This window comes from Conger conger, chromosome 3 (assembly GCF_963514075.1).
Source record: "Conger conger chromosome 3, fConCon1.1, whole genome shotgun sequence".
In the NCBI taxonomy this organism is placed as follows: Eukaryota; Metazoa; Chordata; class Actinopteri; order Anguilliformes; family Congridae; genus Conger; species Conger conger.
Window position 1 is genome coordinate 28,295,644 of NC_083762.1, and position 23,494 is coordinate 28,319,137.

At 44.8% G+C, this 23,494-nt stretch overlaps 1 protein-coding gene across 2 annotated transcripts; it reads right to left on the reverse strand.

The window, feature by feature from the left end:
• Positions 1-738: 738 nt before the first annotated feature.
• klhl3 (kelch-like family member 3) lies at positions 739-23,481 on the reverse strand. 2 transcript variants are annotated; one of them, XR_009708334.1, is made up of 16 exons: positions 23,096-23,481; positions 20,842-20,964; positions 20,329-20,435; positions 19,455-19,576; positions 16,483-16,645; positions 15,461-15,570; positions 13,326-13,442; positions 12,439-12,588; positions 7,943-8,060; positions 7,177-7,374; positions 5,297-5,398; positions 4,995-5,123; positions 4,461-4,601; positions 3,686-3,829; positions 1,293-3,339; positions 739-1,126 (listed from the first exon to the last, which is right to left on the reverse strand). XR_009708334.1 is itself a non-coding variant. In XM_061235959.1 (15 exons), the coding sequence occupies exons 1-15, from the start codon at positions 23,107-23,109 to the stop codon at positions 3,311-3,313; spliced, it is 1,767 nt and encodes a 588-aa protein (XP_061091943.1). In that variant the 5' UTR covers positions 23,110-23,481; the 3' UTR covers positions 739-3,310. The 2 variants fall into 2 exon arrangements, 1 of the variants encoding a protein (XP_061091943.1); XM_061235959.1 differs by having other exon boundaries at positions 739-3,339.
• Positions 23,482-23,494: the final 13 nt, after the last annotated feature.

A 23,494-nucleotide genomic window follows, 5' to 3' on the forward strand; every position in this document is an offset into this window, starting at 1 on the left:
TACAGAATCGACCCCGCAAATCCGCCTCAATTTCTGTCATCCTGCCTCATCAGATTTTTATCAGCGTTAAAGTGTTTTTATTTCAAATATAAAAAATTGCATTGTTGCTGCCCTCCTCTGGTCACTGCTGGTATTTAAAGGTATCCGTCCGCACTGTAAACAAGGGCACTCGCCCCACCGTGCACCCTTGACATTTATGTGCGCTCTGTACTGAAAGGCCAACGGGAGACTGTCCAGCACATCAGATAGGGTGACTTACCCCTCCGGCATTAAAATGTGCCACTATAATCACACTGACATTAAAAGTGTGTTTTCTGGACCCTCTGGGATCATATACAAACAGGCAAGCTTGAAATGTCGCTTCAGTCTCGCGAATGCTTACTTTTTCACAAACACGTTTTGTCATGCTCATCTTTACAAGCAGGGCGAAGTAGCAAGTGAAACTCTTGGATACGTCACCGATGCATATCTGATATGGAGTAATACTCTCATCAGCGGAGTACATGGCACACCAGAACCCAAATACTGACCCCAGGCCCAGCGTGTGGCGTAGCTGAGCGAGGAACGTTCGTTCGCTCACGCACGCACACACCGGTCTTTTGGCCTCCGTCCACTGCCACCTAGAGGGGGCTGAGAATTAGCCTGAGGGAAAGCACGGCCAGGCTAATCTCTGTACAGAACTGACCTTTTAAATCCTCAGGAATGTGCTTGCAGGAGCGACACCAAATGCGCCGTATGAAAAGTTCATCTGTATTTATTGTATTACATAGCAAAGTTAACCAGAATTACACAGACGTAAGCAGGTCCTCTCTCTACACCCTTATACTTCAATGTGATTTATAACCTGCCCACAAACAGTTGTGTTGAGTTGACAGGACGCCCATTATTGGTTCAAAGCAACAATAGCCTGTAATGCCTCACCACTTATAAATACCAGGCAATTCAGAGCAGAAAAATGCTGAGAGAGAGAAGGGCTTGGATTCTGTCAGGATGGCGTGCGAATGCTGAGAGCTCGCAGTATTCCAGGTCTCCACAAGAAGTTCCACCTTTACCATGAGCCTGTTCACAAAAGCGGCTACAATACCATTGGCTTACATCAGTGTTTCCTAACCATGGTCCTGGGGACCTCCTGTGTATGCTGGTTTTTGTTCCAACTAGAGTTGCAATCCCAGAATTCCTCTAGACACAAAAAGCACGCAATTAAGAAAAATGTAACAGCTTGTTCAAATTGCAACTATGGTTGGAACGAAAATGATCATACACTGAGGGTCCCCAGGACCAAGCTTGGGTACCACTAGCTTATTTTCTCGGTCACATGCTCGCTAGTAGGTTAGCCACCAGACACTCTGGCTCCCACTGCAACACACTGAGCAGCAGGCTAATACACCGTGGTACTGGTTCCATGTCCGTGACGATGGTTCCCGTTTAAAAATAGCACTACAATAATAATAATGCAATTCCAATATGTATCAGTGTAACACTAAGAATATTTGTATCACAAAGGCACTGGTCTTATACGGCCGGTTTCAAAGACCCATTAAAAATGAGTCTAAATTGAGTTTTGTATGGAAAATCTCCATTCATAATTTAAATTAGTGTAGGACTTGGCTTAATCTTTGTCAGCGAAACTGGCCCAAAATGTTGGCGAGCCATGGGTTTAAAAAAAAGCCGATTACCATGACAAATCTAAAAAATATGCAGTAACACTGAAAAAGCAGTGGAATTTGCAACATCACAATGAAACTGCATTTTAACTTGCACTTGCATAATCCAAACAGACAATCATGATTTACTCAAACTCCAGCTCGAAGAACCCAGTTTTAATTCCTCATTTAAAAGCCACCTTTGTGATACACCGTTTATCCCTCCCAGTTTCGTTGCGCAAATCGAATAATTGGAATCACGGTCCTTGAAAGCCGCAGGGTCTCCTAGTTCTAATTTCTTGCTGAAAATCGACAGTTGGTTCAGACCCAAGAAACCAGGCGAGGTTATTTTACCATGTAGTCGATTGCTTTAATGGCTCAATTAAGTGCTGGGCAACAACAAAAACCAGCAGACTGTGCGGCTGTCCAGGGCCAGGGATGGAGACCTCACCTGAACACACCGCTATGGCCAAAAGGAAGACAGCAGCCCCTTTGTAACCCAGGCTGGCACCTTCACCGGGGGTGGAATCTGTGCCAGCTCTGGGCTCTGCATAAGATGAAGGCCCATCTTCCACTGCCTCATCTTTACAGCCCTGGGCTAAGCTCCCAACACTGGGATTTGGAGGTACAGTGCTGTCAAAGCAGTACTACGAGAGACTTTCATGAAATATTCAGGTGCACTGCGTTTCACACCTGTACTTATGAAGGGTGGATTTAGATGGAAGATTGACCTCAGAAAAGAGCAGAATGGTAGGTTTTTGTTTAGAGGGGTCTCCCCTCAGGCGAGGAGACGTAGCTCAGAGCTGTGTGGTAAAAGCGGCGTGGAAACGTAGGACTCTACAGCTCACTGCAACTGAGGGCCGAGAGAATTACATCCCACTGTGAGGTAAGGCATTGTCAGAAGTGGCCACCAACCTCCTCTGGACCCAGATGCATGCTGGTTCTGGTTAGTGCTTTTTCCATAAGCAACTGTCTCACAGGCTGCACCCCCCCCCCCCCCCCACATGCACACGCACAAACGTACGCACACACACGCCCATACATACAAACACAACCCCTCACCCTCCACCAGACCCAAGGAAGATGACCCTGACATCACAGCCTTCTGTCCCCTGGTCATTTTTCAGACAGACTGTGGTTCAGTGCCTTTTTTTCGATCAGTAGTACTTTGGGGTGAAGTAGTGTCGATTGGCACGGCTTATCCCTATATCCCACAGAATGTAGCACTGTCTCTCAGGTCCAGCCAGCATTGCTCAGTTACCCCTTTTAGTTTTTGTACAGCTACATTAAACCAACGTTCCCCTCCAGTTAATGAGTTTACGGCGGAGTCTCGACTCGCAGTGCAGCATCACCGGTGTTGCTGAACGGTGTCTGGGTCCGGTGTCTGTTTTGGCAGCAGCTCTCAAGATGTTCTGCACCAGGCAGATATTGTTTGTTTGTGCGTGAGGCCAGCAAGGCCCACTCAGCCCCCCTCCCCCACCCCTGACTCCATTCTCACATCTAGTGTACGTGTCACAGCAGCACCTGTGCTCAAACAGGTCCCTTTCACGGGCGTCCTCCGCAGTACCCGCTCGGTCCCTGAAGCTGACGCCCAGTCAGACGTCGGTGTCTCTGCTGTGGTCTGGGTTTGTGGGTGGCCGTGGGTCCACGCTGGCCGAGGCTCTTTGTCATAGGGGCTTGTCAATGACCGAGACCCCTGTGGGGGGGAGGTGCGAGAGTTACACACAACACTGCAGAAACACCAAACACTTTGAGCAGGTTACAATGTCTGCCCTTTACATTATTTTATTTAGAAGAAGCTTTTATCCAAAGTGATGTACAAAACAGTGCATATCAAGGTCAACCAACCGACCATGTCGGATAAGGTGCAATTCGTGTGTGACTGCTTGGCCATGAACATAGGTCCAGTAGACAAAGTAGATAGGCCAAGTCTATAGCTACCATACCAAGACACCTATAACTTGAGGAACTACAGTACTGAGACATACAAATTCAAGTCCTAGATTAAGGCATAAAATACAAGGTATAAACCCTACCCTTACCCGCATAGCTCCGGCCGTTACTCATGTTGGTGGGGATCAGGCTCCACTTGTCCGTGGCAGGGTTGTAGTACTCCACCGAGGAGAGGTTACAGGAGCCATCGTCCCCGCCAATCACGTACAGCAGTCCGTTAATGGCACACACTCCTAGAGATACAGGAGGTCAGAGGTCAGGTGCAGAGTTTCCAGGTAGGGTGAATTCAGGTAGTTTGGGACACTAGTTTGTAAATGCCGTTACTGAGCCTGCCCCAACGGTCTTTACCCCACATTTATAAGTGTAAGAGTTTGGAAGTGGAAACACAAGGCGCCGTTTTTAAATGTGTGATTTCAGACAGGCCGTGAGTGGAGGTACATTACTGAGTTAGGGGCAGTTTATACTGCACACACCACACAGAAACAAGTTCTTAATGCATAATTCATTTTGTGTTCTATTGAGTGTATCTGCTTGAGGCACGGCAAAATACCTATATAAACACTAGAGGGCGATAATGTCTGTTTTCACTTCCTGATGCCTTCAACTTTTAAATTACTGCCACCTAGTGGTGTGTGATGTACTGCATCTGGTTCAAAATCTCTGTGCACTGAGGTCCATGCTGCTCTGTGCAGTGTTGGCACAGTGGTTTTGCAGTTTATCATGAAGGCTTGGTTTATAATCTACAAAGCTTCTTACAATAAATCAAAACTCCCTACTCATTATCTTCACATTAATTGTAAATGTTGAGAGAGTACATGAGCCTGTGTGTGTGCATCCACCTCTGCGTGTGCGTTTGTGTCTCACCTGCGTTCCTCCGACACATGTTCATGTCGGACACCTGTCTCCAGTTGTTGCTGGGGGGGTCGTACACCTCCACACTCTTCCTGACCAGGGGGCCGTCGTGGCCCCCGGCTGCATACAGCTGCCCACTGAGTACCCCAACACCTGCAACCGCACACATTACTTACACCTTACCCTACACAACCCACAGATCACATGCACAATAATATGCACATCTGCATCCTGAATAATATACTTGCAGTACCACCACAGCCCACCAGGTGGGGAAATGTACCACTTGATGTCAGTGTTGGCCAGCGGAATGGCTGAGAATTTCACCATTTTCCACTTACATTGAGTGTTCTTGATATATTTTACAAAAATATTTTAATTCTTTGCTCTTGCAGTGCAGACAGCTTTTGTCTAAATAAATGTGAATCAGTGGTTAAAAACCACTAAAAAGACCAAGATGAGGCAGCATAATGTGTCTGTATGTGAGTATGGGGCAGTGTAATGTGTCTGTAGGTGAATGAGGGAAAGAGGGCAAGTTTATGCTACCTGCTCCACTGCGTCTGGTGCCCATCTCAGCCACATATTCCCACTGGTTGCTGACTGGGTTGAACTCCTCCACTGTGCTGAGACACTGCCGGGATGCCCCATCATACCCGCCCACCGCATACAGCTTCCCTGCACGACACACACACACAACAAACAATGAGAAACACACAACACATGCAGTCGTATACACCTAAATATAATAAATATATTTACACACTGTCGTAAACATACTACACATATCACACGTAATGCCAGCAGACAGGCCAGTACAGTGACAAGAGGCAGAGCCTTGCTGTCCTTACCATCCACTACTCCAACCCCCACACTGCTGCGCCGTGTGTTCATGGGGGCCACAAAGAGCCATTCATTGGTCTTGTAGCTGTAGGCCTCCACTGAGGCCAGGCCTGTGTGGAGAAAGAGAGCGAGGGACAGATAGAAAACGAGAAAGGGAGAGAGACTGATTAACTGACTCAGAGCTGTGCAGTCTGTTTCCTGTGCCGAATCTCCGAACACTCTGGGTTTTTCCTGCATAGAGAATTCTGAGGCGGCCTCTTATCGAATTTTGTGCCGCCTACACTGAATTCTTCTAAGTGTTGTGCACGGTGGATTTCTAGAATTTGTAACTGCAATGGCGCCATTACGCCGATGTGGCACTGTATCGTAATCAGCACAAGGTACCGGGAAAGCTGCTACCGAAGATGAGCGCCAAGCAACAGCAGCTGTATTCAGACTGCATGATCAGACATTACTCTGAGTCCGCTGCATTCGGACAGATAAAACTGGTTTCCTAAATTACATGCTAATCAGTTTTTTTTTTTTTATTCCAGCTTCGCAGATGTGGGCCGAGGAACAGCGTTCCCCAACTCATGTGAGCTCAGGTGTGCCTTTTAAAAATCAACATTTCCAGTGCTTCTCACTAACTCAATTGGAGCAGTCCGGCAGTTTAATAAATCACGCCAGTTTCAAAATGAAGCAAAATATTTTTTAATCTCTTAGCAAACACTGACTACGTGCGCACGAGACGAGAGCGGGCCTTTCGACACTGTAATCTTGTGTGCGCTCGAGTGGAGCATCTCACTTCCGAAAGCAGTTGGTTGGGCTACAGAACTTATTTTTAGGTGACAGATTGAGTTAATCATCTATTCTCTGGCAACATCGTCTTCAACGTGGTCAGCATATTTCCAGCATCAAGTTAGTAAAGCTATCCCGAGTGTGAAGCCTAAATTACCGTTATGTCGATTAGGTTACGTAAGGGAGATAGCTACTGCAGATATGGTCACTCCGTTATAAATTATTAGCGACATGCCAAGTTTCAGAAGGCCTATCCTGTTTCCTGAGCTAAGTCTGCATCTAATCGCTATTATTTATGTTATGCTGATATTACAATAGTCTACCAAGTTAACAAGACCTAACGTTGGCTACACAGTTGTATAGGCTACTCTACTAGTAGGCTAAATCATTTCCAGAATCTAGCTAGTTGGCAAACTTGTATCCTGATCGTCGTAACAAAGTCGAAAGTAGTTTTATGGATCTAGCCTCTTAATTTTTCCCCCCAAAGTGCACCAGATTGATGCACTTGGTTCGCTGAATTCAACCCCCAAAAATAATAATCAGGCCTGCTGTTCACGTGTTACATTATTGTATGTCACTTGTTTAGAGTGGTGTGCCGTGATATTCTTTAAACTTGGAAAGTGTGCCACGGAATGTAAAAGTTTGGGAAACGCTGCCGTAGAATAATTGAAAAATATTTGTTTAACCCTTTGATGCACAAGCTATGCGAAGATACAGAAAATAAGAACTTTCATTTGACCCATGTTGTACATCAAATGGTTAAGAAAGAGTTCCCAGTGTGGATAAAGTGGGTGAAAAAACAGAACAACGTTAGTCACCTGATCATTACTGACCGTTAAAAAGTAGGGTATAATTAGCATTAAGATGTGGTTCATTTGATCACGTGATCCAGAATAAAGTACCGCCTCTGCCTTACTTTTAGCCAGGAAAACGGTCACTCTCCCTGGTGCACAGAGAGGAGCCATTTCAGACTCTTCCAATCTCTTCTGACCTGAAAACACCTTTACTGTACCACAGGGAACAGAACGTCCTCAACACAGGAACCTGTTCCCATGGCTACAGAGATTCTCCTGTGTTCAGGTGTTCAGTGCTGGGGTGGGCGAGCGCTAACCTGTGCTGCCATCGAAGCCACCCACGGCGTAAAGCAGGTCCCCCAGCACAGCCGCCCCCAACGTGCTGCGGCGCTCCTGCATGCTGGGGACCGAGCACCACTGGTCCCGCGCCCCGTCGTACGAGTCCACCGTCCGCACGCGCAGGGAGCCATTAAACCCGCCCACCGCGTACACGCGCCCCGCCATGAACACCACGCCTGAGAGAGAGACATAGAGAGGAAGTGAGTGTGTGAGGGAGTGTGCATGAGACAGAGAGTAAGTGAGAGAGTCAGAGGCAATGTGTGAGAGAGCATGTGAGTGTGCATGAGAGATAGTGTGTTTGTGTGAGAGACAGAGAGATAGCATAATAGTATTTTGCAGATCCCATGAATGGGAAATTTCTTCATCACAGCATAATATTTCAACATCAGAGAAGGTTTATAAAGTGTCCACCAGCAACAGAATACAATTACAAAAGGACAACACAGTGACATACACCATGTACAGCCAATAGAAACACTGTAGCTACTGTAGAGCTGTGGTGTCCCTAGCAACAGAAGGGGCATTTAAGTTAACGCGCAATATTGCAGTCGGAAGAAATGAATGCCTTAGTCTTTCAGTTGAAAGCCTTGGCAAGATGAACATGTGGCTAAAAGAGGCTTTGTACTCAGAGGGGAGAGACAGATGAGCAGTGAACAGAGCCTGTTGTTAAGACACAGCTGAAGGGCTGAAGGGACTCAAAGTGAGCGGCAAAGGGTGGGGAGTAGAGGAGGGGAGGGGGGTCACCTGCTCGGCATCGCCGGGAGGGCAGGTCGGCCACCTGGTACCAGCGATCCTCCTGGAAGTCATAACACTCAACACTGCGGATGGCTTTAGGGGCCTGGCCTCCCACCACAATCATCACCTGACCCAGGGACAGCCAGGAGAGGAAGGAAAGAGGAAAAGGAGGGCAGAGATACAGACAGACGGATAAAAAGTCATAATTAGCGGGGGGGGGGGGGGGGTAGCGTAGCACTGTCAGTTAGCATTATGGGGTTATTTATAACAAGGTACTGCTTCCACTTTCATTGTATTGAAAACAATTTTTTAAACAATTTTTTTTTTTTAAATTACAAATACAAAAAGTACAGAGCAAAGCTTGAGGATGAACAGATGTAACCAGTAGGACAGGGATGGTGAACTGAGACATGCTCTGTCTCAAAGGACAGAGCATGACATGTTTAGCGGTCACCTTTATCCAGTGACTCGCACAGCTTATTTTACCAGCATAGCACATTTTACTTCCTATCCTAATAGTAAAAGTATCTACGACAAGAATAAACTCCAAAGAGCAGAGGTATAAGGAAGACTGGTAAGCTGAAGTGAATGCTATGAGTCACACTTCACATCCATTTCACAGACTATCATCCAGTACAGATCCCAGAAAAGTACATTTTACAAAAGCGATTTACCAGGATGGCTACCTTTTCCTGACCCCTCTGCACGTTTATTCAACATTTAAAATATCAATGTCTTCCAGATCAGTCAATTTGTTTTTAATAAGATTCATCTCCTACCCAGTAGTTCCATGATCTTTATTTTGCCAAATAAAGTAGAGTTATCCCACTAGAAACTCATCCAACCACCATATAGCTTATTTTAGGATAAATCATGGTAAATTCCCTGTTCAGTACCAAGGACCAGTCCTCTGGAATAATCTACCCTACCCAATCACAAAATATACTTCAACCTCATTGTTTAAATGTTTTCTTTTTTTATCACCTCATGTAGCCACTCCTTAAATTCATTTTTGTTCCATTCTGTCTTTCCAGTCTCTTGATCCTTGTAATTTTGCAGTTCGTAGTTTTATTTATTATATGTAGTATTATTTGTATTTTTCAGTGTTCTGATAACAAACACGTTTTGCATTTTCTCCTAGGGGGAGGTCTTCGTACAACCCCTTTTTTTTTACCTCTCCTGCACACTCTTGTTGTTTTGTATGTTCTTTGTCTTCTGTTTAACTTGCTTTAATTAAGCAAATAAATAAATAAAAATAAAACATATGGCCAGTTCTAGTTTGTCATTTTGAGGTAAGGCCTGTTGCCCTCATATGTTCAGCAGTAGGACTACCTCCCTCCCACTGCTCCTGCCTTAGATGCTGCAGCGTCACCAATGGTCACATTTTTACACAATGGACGCCTGACAACCCACTTGCCGTCCCAAATAATTACATTACATTACATTACATTAATGGCATTTGGCAGACAATTCTCAAGACCATGAAACATTTCAGTTTTATTTCGAAAAACGACACAAAAGGCTTAACAGAGCAGCTTGCTGGGTGGAATGCGAGGAGAGGGGTGTGGAAGACGAGCAGATGGGAGTTTGGACTGATGGGTTCCCAGTTCCTGTCCCCCATTTGCCCCTGTGGCCTCCATTATCCTCCAGAGGGTCCTGAGGCCCCGGGGCTACAGGGGGTTTATGGTCCCAAACAAAAGGGACAGGATTCACACCAGCACAGATGCAGCTACGTGAATACCACCTACCAGGCGGATTCACTCCACCGCACTCCAAAACACTGTATGTGTGCAAATTATATACAGCGGGATCCATTAGTATTGATAAAAATGAAGAAAAAAGGCTGCATATAATAAATAGCACCAATAATAATCTGTATGTTGTGTTCAAACATATAGGAAAACTATATACTTTTATTTCAGTATATTTACTTTTAGGTCTCAATGTTTTTTATTCAGTGATCTCATTATTTCCGAAAACCATGTGTCAAAATTATTGGCATCCCTAACAATTACTGTAAGTAAATAATACATTTTTTAAAAAATCAATAAACAAAGTTAAATGGGCAATTTAGTTAATATAGTTCATTTAGACTGAGATTATGTCATTCCACCACTTCCTGTTTCACTAGAATAGAAGAATGAGGTAACAAGCATGAAAATCCCTTTGTTATGCATCGCCCTGGGAAAAGCCAAAGAACTGTCCATTCAAAAGACACAGATGGTAATTGACAGTCACAAGTCTGGTCATGGGTACAAAGAAATATAGAAATGGTTGATCATACCACTTAGCTCTGCAAGGGCATTAATAAAATAAAAAGACATTACATTAAATTACATTAATGGCATTTGGTAGACGCTCTTATCCAGAGCGACGTACAGTCGATTAGACTAAGCAGGAGACAATCCTCCCCTGGAGCAATGCGGGGTTAAGGGCCTTGCTCAAGGGACAGGGAATGGTTGCAAAGAGTACACAAGTGCATGTTGTCCCCACAAATGATGAGGAAGATGGTGAGTGAGGCAATAAAGGGTCTCAAGTTTTTCAGAGAAGAGTTGTATATTAGTTGCATCTTGGGGTCACTGGGTCTCAAAAAGAACCATAAAACACCACCTCCATACCAACAAACTCTTTTTGGAAGTGTGGCATGAAGACAGCCATTACTGAGCACAATAAACAAACCAAGCATCTAGAGTTTGCCAAACCTAATTGGATTTTTTCCCAGGAAGAGAGTGCTATGGTCAAATGAGCCCAACATTGCACAGTTGGCCATACGCACCATCAACATGTTTGGCGGAAAGAGAGGAATGCATACAATGAGAAGCACTTCATGCCTACTCTCAAATAAGGAGAAGGGGTCACTGATGTTTTGAAGATGTTTTGCGGCCAGTGGTCCAGGGGCACTATTTAACTTTTTGCAAGGAAGCTGAGGCTTGTCCATAGGTAGCTTGTCCAGCAGGACAATGACCAACAATACAACAAAATCCACACAGAAATGGTGAAGTGAAAACAACATCCATGTTCTGCAATGGTCATCTCAGTTTCCAGACTTAAATCCCATCAAAAACCTGAATTGAAAAGGGGGATCCATAAGTGCAAACCCAAGGATATCATTCTGAAAGGTTCTGCATGGAGGAATGGTACAAAATGCCTCCAAATGTATTCTCTAACCTTATCACAAATTCTAGGAAAAGACTATCGACTGCCAGGGGTGGTTGCACAAAGTATTAAACCAGGGGTGCCCATAATTGTGTAACCAGTTTTTTGGAGAACATCTTTTTTTATTTGAAAAATGTAAGACTTTGGTTGATTCCACAGAATCATTAATAAAGCCCACCACTTTAATAATGTTGGAAAAGAAAGTTCATGTGAATAACAGTATTACTTGTTAGTTTACAGTATTTTCTGTGCATATTTATCAAGGGTGTCAATAATTCTGGAGCCCACTGTATATATTGAATCATATAAGTACACTGTAGTGGTGTACACTCAAGGCTATACAGCATGGACTACACCCTGAGGTATGCAGTCTGGTGGGATGCCTGTGTCTATTGATTCAAATTTTCACCAAAATGTATCAGTAACTTCAGTACACAGTACCTCAACTCCTATGCAGCAGCAATTAATTTTGTAACAGATTAATAAATTAAAGAATCAATCAGTGCACAACTTTTTGAACAGAGTAACAATCCCTGTTTCATAGCTTATTACCGTACATGACAGAAATTTGAGTAATATGTATGTATTTGAATGATGTGGAATTATTTAATAGCCGCATAATGGGTTCCATTTCTAATCAAGAGAATCAACACAAAGTCATGGAAACAATGATGAGTGAAGATAAATAGTCCAAAAATAAATAAAAACCACGGCGAGAATAACATAGAAGTAGCCGGTACTAACTGAAGAGAGAAAAAGGGGCCAAATATGTAGCAAAATAATAACTGAAATGTCCGATGTTATGTCAAAATATGGCGCCACTAAATTTTGTAGTAAGGGTGGATGAGCGACTGAAAGATGAGAACACAGCAAATGGGTGAGAGCAGGTGACTAAGTGAGCACAGAGAGCAGGTGAATGAGTGAGCCCATGCTGCCTTACCGTTGAGGAATAATTCGTAAAAAACATTAAAAATTCAGGCCAACCAGACCTCAATCTTGGTCCAGCTTTTATCTCTGAAACTGCTACATTTTCACCCATCTTTATAGAGACAGACACAGGTAAGTCGAAGAACAGGGACAGGACTCCTGCCATATATTATTATTCTTCTGGGGAAGGGAGCTCAGGTGACACTCTGACCTCAGATTTACCTTGGACTCTGAACCCATGTGTAGGCCGGGACCCATGGCATATGGGCACTAGAGACACGCTGGTAAATCCCCATTGTTTTTCCAAACAGAGTCCATGAGCGTAAACAGTTATTGATTTGACATGGAGTAAAGCCATGTTCACATCAAATTGTTCAAATTCTTCCACAATCTGAAATTGAAATTCTTGTCCAAATTCTCACCTTGGGAAGGCTTATCGGTGTGCGCGGGCGTGTCCTGTCCGTGTTGATGAGGTGTCGTTGGTCGGCAGGCAGCAGGTGGTACTTCATGGCCTCGATGAGGAAGTCTTTGCAGGTGTTGTTGTTCTTGATCAAAGCCTCCTCCTCCACGATCTAGCCAATCACATCACAGCATACATACTTCACCAAAAACCCAGACTGCTTAATTAAGCATCAGCTTCACAGCAGAAGAATGGACATTGATCTCTAAACAGTCGGTCTTAGCCTTACTGCACATATGCCACCTGCACAGGAGAACCATAAGGCACGAGTTCCCCCAAAATTCACATACATATAATTTTGTTGCCTTTCAGCACAATGTGCTATGCATCCAGATTCTGAGATTTTACATCAAGGTTGCATAAGCTACCAATAGCTAGCATTAATATATAATATCAAGCGCATCTTTGTCTGAAAAAAGAGTCAAGGAAACTAAACACTATATTTAGTATTCAATTTAATACTCTCAGTAAATTCTAACCAAATCACTGAACTATGTGCTGTATTGACTTCATACCTGATATTATTTTTGCAGATTGAAAGTTCCAAGAGAATAGAGCATCAATAGTGTGAACTGAATCAGGCTGCTTTCGGCACAACACGTCTAAAGTGTGATTAAAGTATCACGCAAAATTATATACACAAAATGAACCACATGATGAGAGGTTACTGAAGTAGTTTTAGCATGTTGAACACGCTACCTGCAGGTACCTACTTGATGTAGGTTCACGTGGGAGGCAAAAACCCAGCTTTGGATGCATAGCATGAAAACAAAAAAAATGAATTTGAGTTGGTGAAGTGCCACTTTGATGGGGACAGCAGTAGAGAGACAGAAAGGTGGAGAAACATACCTGAACCAGGTAATCCCTCGACAGCAGGGGCAAGCGGACGTGCTCCATCAACTTTGGCATGTGCTCCAAGCGTGTCTCTTTATCCTGCTTTATCCACGAAATCATGGCCTCAAAAACCTGAGGGGGGAAAAATGGGCTCTGCGTCACAGACATGAGGTCAGCTCACTGGGGAAAGTGTGCTCTGCGTCACAGACATGAGGTCAGCTGACTGGGGAATGTGTGCTCTGCGTCACAGACATGAGGTCAGCTGACTGGGGAACGTGTGCTCTGCGTCACAGACATGAGGTCAGCTCACTGGGGAAAGTGTGCTCTGTGTCACAGACATGAGGTCAGCTGACTGGGGAAAGTGTGCTCTGCGTCACAGACATGAGGTCAGCTGACTGGGGAACGTGTGCTGTGCGTCACAGACATGAGGTCAGCTGACTGGCGAAAGTGTGCTCTGCGTCACAGACATGAGGTCAGCTAACTGGGGAAAGTGTGCTCTGCGTCACAGACATGAGGTCAGCTGACTGGGGAAAGTGTGCTCTGCGTCACAGACATGAGGTCAGCTGACTGGCGAAAGTGTGCTCTGCGTCACAGACATGAGGTCAGCTGACTGGGGAAAGTGTGCTCTGCGTCACAGACATGAGGTCAGCTGACTGGCGAAAGTGTGCTCTGCGTCACAGACATGAGGTCAGCTAACTGGGGAAAGTGCACTCTGCATCACAGATATGAGGCCAGCTGACTGGGTGAAGTGGTTTCTGTGCGTCACGGACATGAGGTTACCTGGGCCTTCCCCGGTGCTGTGTGTAGCTTAGTGACAGTAACGGTCTCCTGTGTGTAGCTTAGTAACAGTAACAATCTCCTCTGGGAGCTTTGTAACAGTAACAATCTCCCACCAAGGAGGAATTTAACACTCGAAGCATGACATTGCAGAAGCATTCAGCAGGGTTTGGCTGATGCACTGTTAGTTGGCTCTTCTGCTTCTTGGCAGCAGGCATGGGAACACAAACAAGTCCAAGGAAGATGCGGTGGTCCAAGTGCAGAACTGCATTCTGACTGGGTCTTGTGTACAGAATGGTGCATGCCATACACTTCCAGGGTCCGACTCGGCATGTCAACGGATGAACTGCAGAGAGACTACTTTCCCTCCAAGATGTGGGAAATAACCAAAATGGAAGCTTGGGTCCAACACATGGTCTGGACAGAAGAGCATGCTGGGAAAAGGCAGCAGTGTCAATGAGACGGGAGACCCAGTGAGAAGGGCATTGTGGCCTATTCTGAAGTGCCTCAAGCCTGTCTGTCACAGGACAAAGTAGGACAGCGGGGGAGGCTCAACTTTCAGCTTTCACAGCACAGCTTGGATGAGTGGGAGGAAGAGAGAGAGGAGAGAAGAGAAGCAGGAGAAGAGAGCGAGCATCAGAGAGAGCATGTGCACAAAACTGTGTGCAAACATGAAAGAGAAAGAGAAACGGTGTGTGTGTGTGCCTGCGAGCGAGATAAGGAATCAAATCAATGATTCACTGCCATAAGCAACAACCATGAGGAAGGAATTAAAGCCATACAGTCCATAAGACTAAATACTGAAATCTCTTATATCTGCACTAAGAAAGCAACTGACTACACCTGACTCATCAGAAACAGCTGAGAAGCTAACTGTCCCCCCCTGAAATGGGAGACTATGTACAAAAAGGGATCCAGTTCCTACATGGATCTCCTAATACGGATGTAGATACCTTCGAATTAAATGTGACAGTCAGCACTCATATTCATCATTTCATTTCAAATCCAATATGCTGGAGTACAGAGCCAAAGTCACAGAAATTGTACCACTGTCCAAATACATGCATACAGTACTGTACATCACCAGCATAGTTGGCACAGATGGTGTCATTTTTGTACTTGACAAAAAAATCTGCAATTGTTTGGAAATAAAGGGTCATAATTATTTATTTATTCACTTTCATCTAATGATTGGCCTTGCATTGTAGTGAACAAAAAAAAAAAAGGAAAAAAAAGGTTTTCAAATACGGTATAAAAAATGAGTGTGTGTGTGTGTTCGTGCCTGCGTGTTCGTGCGTGCGTGCGTGTGTGTGGGTGCATGCGTGCGTGTGGGTGGGTGGCGGTGTCCATGAGTGTCTGTGTGCAGGGCCTACCTTCTCCTCAGTGGACACAGTCAGCTTGTCACTGGAGATGAGACCGCACACCTGCTGGAGCGACAGGCTCAGGAACTCCTCCCCCAGCATCACCTCCGAGAAGTGCTGCTCTGTTCAACACACATGCACATGCACACAAACACGCGCACACGCATACGCACGGGCACACGCACACGCACAGACGCACACAGAGACACACGCACACACACACACAGACACAGAGACACACACACACACGCAGAGACACACGCACAGAGACACACGCATACAGGCAGGAACACACACACAGGCACACACACACACACAAAAAGTCACAAAACATTGTATGAGAAAGAAAGCTTGTGATTAATAATAGATTGTGCCCCAAGTCTGACAGCTGATAAACCTTTTTGTCAGAGTCTACACTCCATTCAAAGCACATTATGCTGTATGTGACTAAGTAGAATGTGATCAGGACCAATACAGAGAAAACAAGCCACCCAACTGGGTAATCTGGTATCAGTCTATGGGGTTGAAGACAGCATGAGCCAAAACATGACCATTGTAAAAATAAAAATAAAATAAGCTAACTCTTGCTTGATGAATCATTGGGGCCCGGGCCTCTGTGCGCTTTTACATTTTTATGAGGCGGAGGTATAATTTTTTGATAAACAAAATGCAAGGTAAAAGTTCCATTGTCTGTAGATCATTTTACAACCACCCATGAAATATCCAAAACTATTTTGCCGAAAAGTGCATGAATAAGACATTTCAACTGAAAAGACATTTATTGAGACTGGTGAGTGGTTTCTCATTTTAAAATTAGATTTTTCAATTGCGCATCAATCAGAAATTAATTTGCCCAGTGCCCAATGCTGCTCCAAAAAACTGTGGCTGGACGTTGGTCAGACCTCAAATTTTCCCTTTCCATTCAACACAAACAACTGTATTCTGTATTCTGCTTATTAAGGTTCTGGTTGACAGACCCCAACCGTCCTGCAGTAGGCTGTGATTGAGACAGCTAGCGCCCCCCGGAGGCTGACCTGCGTAGGCGTGGGCCTGGCTGAGCAGCTGTGTGCAGGCGTGGAGGTCGGCAAAGGCGCGGATGCCCAGGCAGTTGGTGGAGTGGAGCTGGGCCTGCAGGAAGTGACAGCAGGCGAGCCGCACGTCCATCAGCTGCAAGAGGCTGGCAGCAGGCAGCAGGACCTGAATCACAAGGACCAGAGAGGAGGACACTCAATGAGCCAGTCACCGAGTCCCTGCCATTACCCCCAAAACGAGTCACAGAGTCACTGCCATCACCCCCAAGAAGAGTCACCGAGTGACTGCCATCACCCCCAAGACGAGTCACTGAGTCACTGCCATCACCCCCAAAACGAGTCACCGAGTCCCGACCATCACCCCCAAGAAGAGCCACCGAGTCACTGCCATCACCCCCAAGACGAGTCACTGTGTCTCAGCTATCACCCCCAAGACGAATCACTGAGTCACTGTCATCACCACCAAGACGTGTCACCATGTTCCTCCCATCACCCTGAACAAGAACAGAAGAACCACCTCATTACCGTACTGTCACCAAGACACTTTTCAAACACTTTTCCGGGATCAATTGATCATGCCTGGTACAATTGACCCAACCAAGAGGACCAGAAGGTGGGGTTTTCACTATCTGAGATTATTTCATAGGTTCCAATACATCGGACAAGCTCAGTAATGCGCAGAAAAGATTTGCATTCAAAATAATTATGTATTTGACCCAGGCCTGATGGGCTGCCATCAAAGTGAACACTCAACAACATCCTTGTAATAGCCTGATGCATAATCAACCATCAACAGGTTTAGGATTTGAATTTTCCATATTATTTCAAAAGGGGAGCCACACAGCACTGAAAACATTTTCGTGCACAAAGAATAGTGTTGCACGGTACGCACGGTTGGTCAATTCTGCAAATTGAAATGTAATGTTTTGCATTTCGCCAGAAAAATTTCAATTTTCACATTTGTTTTCACTTCCAAATACGACATGTCTGAGGTAAATTGAACCACAGATCTAAATTCATGTTCCAGTTAGTCATCGTTATGTAATTGTAAATACCTGACCTCACTAAAACTGTAATTATGGCCATTATAGTTATTTAAGTAGGGCACTGGAGTTGCTGGCCTTTCCTATGTTCTGGAATTATAGTACACTGCGCCCTAACCAAGTGCATTCTGGCAGGAAGCATGCCCAAATTCAAAGCAGGAAATTGTGACGTTAGATAATGTAACACACTGAAACAGCTTCCAATCAGTTAACAAAGTCATAAAGGCCAATTCCAATAGATTCAGCTGCAGCTACACTTCAGGGACCACCATCTGCTTGAGATGAGATGGGTCTCTCTCAATACTAACCTGGCTAACAGTCACAAAGAAGATGTTTCTACATCTTTGTCCCTCTGCATCACTAATTTAATACTTTGTTAATGTTTTTTTTTTTTTTTGTATGTTGCCATTTCATGTATACGTGTATTTATTAATATACATAGTGTTGTACTGAACCTGTGTTCTCACAGTGAGCGACTTCGTTGACGGGTCGCTCGAGTGTACTAGGCTGAGGGAGAGGCGAGAGCTTACCATTGTTCCCACTTAGTATTAACAGCATAACAAAGGGTACTGAAGGCATATTTTTGACACAAAATGACAGAAAATGACGGCCAGCAACAGGTCGATTAAATAGCTCACTGTGAGACCACGGGGTGAGGCATGTGCACTGTATGGACTGTGGCAGAATAAAGAATCTAATCTAATAATCTTCAGGGACTAATCAGACAGCTTGTTTTGCCCAACATAAGCACCATTTTTTACAAATATTTCTCACAGGGCGTGGGCTTGCCATAGGCTGCTTGAGCACAAAGTAAATGTCAGACAATCTGTATTTTTGTGTGCATAAAAATCCAAGGTTAGCCTGACCAATACCTGGATGCGGCCAGCGTGAATGAGCCTGTTTGTTTTCAGAGTGCTACGGTCAGCTGGATTTAATACTCAAAACCGCGCCAACACAAACAAACCGTGTGCTTATCTACAGGGGGCAGGCGTGCTAAACGCTCCAGCCCGGACAAAAGGTCGGAAACTCCAAAATATTTACTCGGATAAGGACGTCCAGCTGACAGGGACGTAAAACAGGAGATGAGGGGGATCTCGGAGACTGTTCCCGTTGGGCCTCCCTCACTGCAGAGCCGCTGATAAAGCCTCCCTCGTTTCTCTCTCGGCCTTTGTGTGTGAGGATGAGACCGGACCCAATAGAGCCCTCGGCTGCTCTGAGTCCATTAGCCGAGCGGCCACTCCACGCGGGGCTTTGTGCGCTGTAACAGCCATGATTCTATCCCCCACAGCCAGGCTCCAGGGACCCAAACTGGGTCACTCTGAGGCTTTTCATCTGAGAGTCCTCACGCTTCGCCCTCAGAGCTGTTCAAGGCGTTTCCCACCACTGAGCCCTCGTCCGAGACAGCCCAGCCAGAGCAAAAGCAAGCGCGCGGGCGCGCGCGCACACACACACACACACATTCATTAATGCTCTCGCTCTGTCTCACACACACACATATAGATAGGCACACTTGTGTACAAAAACATGAACCCCTCGAGCATCAATTCGTGCTTCCTCTCCCTCTCTCTCATACACACAGACAAACACACACACACACACACACACACACACACACAAAGAGCACAAACACAGAGCAAACACAGAAAGGATTTCCCTTTGCTGGGCGCATATTTCCTTTGCTAATAATGACAGGAAATACACTGCCTGCTACAATGCTGGCCTTGCAAGCCAGGGAGGAGGGGCCAAGGCAAAGAGGAGATGATTTTAACACTACCAAGAAATGAGCCTCAACACAAAAAAGCACAAGCCTGTGTCATACCCGTGTCCACACCTTCAGGAAGCAAATAAACCCCCAGGAGGAAGACGCAGTGCCTTTTTTGACAGTGAAGTTCAAGCCCTGGGTTTGGAAGATGGAGAATGTCACTGACTGACCTGGACATTGTCCTCTGTCACCTCGATCTCAGCAGTGTAGATGTAGTCCACCAGCCTCCGGAGTGTCTGTCCGTCCACATCTCTGATCTCCACCCTCCGGGCTTTGCTCTCGCTCATGTCCGCTGTCACAAACACAGAGCGCGTGACCAACACTACCGTCAACTCCATCCCGCCCGCCTGCCTGCCTGCCCAATCCCCACGGCAGGCACAAGCACAGCTCTACAAGGGACACGCACTTAACGCACTCAACACACTCAAAGTTTAAACATAACCGAGCACACCGGCATGTACATACACACATGCATAAGCACACACAGACACAAACATTCAACACAAACTGGTAATGATGGCAGAGGCTTTCTACTTGTGATAAAGTGGGTGGACTTACAGTATTCACCTCTCCTGGACCTCACACATGCAGACCTAATTTAAAGCCCCCCATTCTCCCAAAAGCAAGCCTAGCAGCACACAGCCAGCATCCATCCAATGACTGTGTCCCAGTGGCCCTAATCTTAAGGGGGGGGGGGGGGGGCATGGCATTATCTGGGCTATTGAGCTGATAGCTTCCAGCCTGGACACAAGGCAGGGTACTGTAGCTGATATTTTACACATGTCAGACTCATCCTTTAGAACCATTGATGTTCTGTATAAACAAAAGGAAGCACGCATTTCTATTTGGACAGTGAGTGTCCAGAGACCTGTTGCAATTCAGTTACTATTTTGTTGAAGCTCCACATTCATGGCATATTTACTTTTAACCAATCTAAAACCAGCATAGAGGTAAGTACAGCTGGATTTCGATTTGTTTGCTTGTCTACAATCCGCAACTGGGCAAATATGGTCCCTAGTACAATTCCAATAAAAGCAACAATACCTGTAAACATGGCACAGAAATAGGGGCTGCAGGAAGCCAAAACCACCTTGTGAGCAGGAACCTCAATATCCTCTGCCACCAGCAACACATCGCACAGCATCTTCTTACTGCAAGGGAAACCTACCAGTCAGACGGAAACCACACATCCATGGCACAAAATGGCACCCAGGTATAATCTTTCAAGCTAATTTTGCACATGCAAGTTGTTCCATCGTCACCTAACCAGGCTTATAGATATTATGGAGGCCCCCAAATACATGAATTTGGTAGATGGTTAAGCTAGAAACCAGCTGACTAATTGCTTGCTTGCTTTTTTGGTTGTATTCCAACATAGCCAAACTGAGCTAGCTAGCTAGCTAACTAGTCAGCCCCCCCAGAAGCAATTTACTGATCCACATCATCTCAGGCCAATTAATGTGAAAATATCTCTGGCCTGCCTAAGGTATGACTGACCAACAGTTAAGGGGGGAGGAGCACTGGAAACAAGTGGTGCCAAGCAGAACCATGCCATACCTCCTCAGGTCGTTCATGAGCTGGAACGCATTCTTCATATGCGTTTGGTTAAAGGTGGGAACCCCACAATCCACTTTATCGTCTCCAGGATCCAAGGGTGGCTGGGGGCTTGACTTTCGGCTCCTGGTCAGACAAACAAGACAAGAAGTCTGAGCAAACAGTCTATCTATGACCGCCCATCTGCCACACCTACAGAAGGCTACTATATACAAGCAGACCCCTCGTATTTCGCTGTTGTGAATTTATAAGCAAGCATTTATATCTCAAAACCCAACATTCTTATATTGTGGTCTAAAAAATGAGGAATATATATGCGTAAAGCAAGAAATTGCCTTATATTAGTATGGCCTGCTTTATATGCTTCTACTTTGACAATACATTTCAGAATAATAGAACAAACACAATGAAAATAACATGACAGGGACACAAAATGTTTTATTTATTTATTATTTCACAAGGTTATACAACATGATTGCCCATCCTAAAACGGGGAGTAATAGGTTTTTAATCTCCCCGAAGGTATACGTCTTATGCCTGATTGGAATGGTGTGCAATAAAAAATAATAATAATAGTAACAAATAAAGTTATTTCCCTGTCTGGAATAATGTACTTGGGAAGTATGGACTGGCAATCATGTATAATTAACTACCTGAAATAGTACCAGCATAATCCAATCATACCTGTCAGAAACAATAGACAAATCTATAAGGATCAAACTTTCCGACTTTCATGACCAATAACTAAAAACTCCTTTAGTTTGTGTGTGTAAAGTATAATTTCTTCCGTTTTCGTAAAAACTTGGTACGAGCCACATACGCGATGAATTTCAGCATTCAGTGACACGGTAAGTGTTCCACCGTGACATTGTGGTAGGGAAGCTGTTGCTGAACGAGAAACTACGAACCGGACAGGCATACACGGCGGTGTTCGGACTATCGTGAGCTAACATGGTCTTCCGAACACATGTACGTTGAGCAGTTATTGGTCGTTTTCCCATTCACATCAATCAAAGTGTTTTAGTGTCTCGAATAATCAATAAGAAACCATAATCATAAATCACATTCCTCAGGAGAAAAACTACCATTGAATGGACGTTAACTTTTGGTAGAAACGACCGCTTCGCTGTGTTCTGTTCGGAACACGGTGAATTAACGTTAGATGTCCTTGCCAACTATGCATTAGTTATCCGTATCATACATTTAAAAAAGCGGCAACAAATCGACAGGCAACTAAGTTAGCTCGCTAGCATTAACTAGCCAGGTGTACCTAATTAGCATGTCATTTAAATCAGGCGAGAACAAAATCTAAGAAATATTAACTAGCTAGATCACACTAGCCAATGCCATCGAGGACTGACGACGATAGTTCATTGCTCGATTATGTCATCAGCGTAAGTGGTTAGCTCGGAAAATAACAGTTATTCACAAAGCCATATGTGGTTAATATTAGTTAACGCTAGCCATGTGTTGGCACAAGGAGATGACCTCGAACCCGTCTTCTAATTGTATGTGCAGATGATTTTACATTAACGCTGTCCAACTAGCATTAGATTTAGATACTTTTCAATCTATGCTAAAATGCGTAAATTAAAATAAAGCTGCAAATTAGATTTTACCATTGCTTGTGTAGTCTAGTCAACGTCACGGTAACTCGCTAGCAATAACGATAGCTAGTTAACGTTAGCTCTGGTAGCTAACAGTTAATGTCGCTAGCTACAACGACTCAACTAACTTAGCATGTTAACTTAACTGATCTCACTGACTACACAAGTTAACCACTTAGTAACTTACTAGACAACAAGCAGATCCTTTACTGGAAAAGATCAAGTTGCTCAACAATGGTTAGCTAGCTAGTCTAGGTGGTCAGCTAACGTTGTTACACACATGCAAGTTGTTCGATCTTCGCCAAAGCAGGCTTGTAACGTTAGTTTTAATATTATGGTGGCTAACGAATTCTGTAGCTGTAGCTAGAGCAAGCAAGCTAGCAATCCGCAGCTAGCTACTAGTAGATATTGTTTTTTCGTTGGTAACGGTAACGTTAACGTTATTCCAACTTAGCAACAACAAGCTAGCCAGCCAGCCAGCGCGAAAACGTTGTTTTAGCTGGCAAGGCATTTAGCTACGCTGTTCTGAACAGCATCCCGTTTGATGTAACCTCGATGTCGGTCAAATCATCTGCCAAACCTTGACGTTGTATTAAGTACCGTAGCATATAAGTGCTTTGAGAACGCATTCCATAAATCTTGCTACTTACCCTGCATATTCCATGGCTTCGTTTCTACTGCATGAGTCCCACCTCTGGCCGTGGGGCCCTGCTTCTCTGCACAATCTTCTCGTCTTCTCACGCGCCCATTAATTACGAACCAGTTTCTGCATCTAACAACTTTGATAAGGGTTGTATATTTTTTGATCAAGGACAAGACAAAGCCAAGGGGCACTCTTAAAACACATTCGTCGTATACCATCACTTTACGAAACTATGGCAAAACCGAAGATTGCGAGAAAGGAAACGGCTTTCCCAGCACTCCTTGCCTCAACCCTCCCTTTTCCTTCGGCACCATTGTTGCCTCGTTGCTTAGTTACAGTGGACCAGAGATAGCTACCTGACTGAGCACCATCAATCAGTTCTGTACATTCAACCCATACTGCAGAA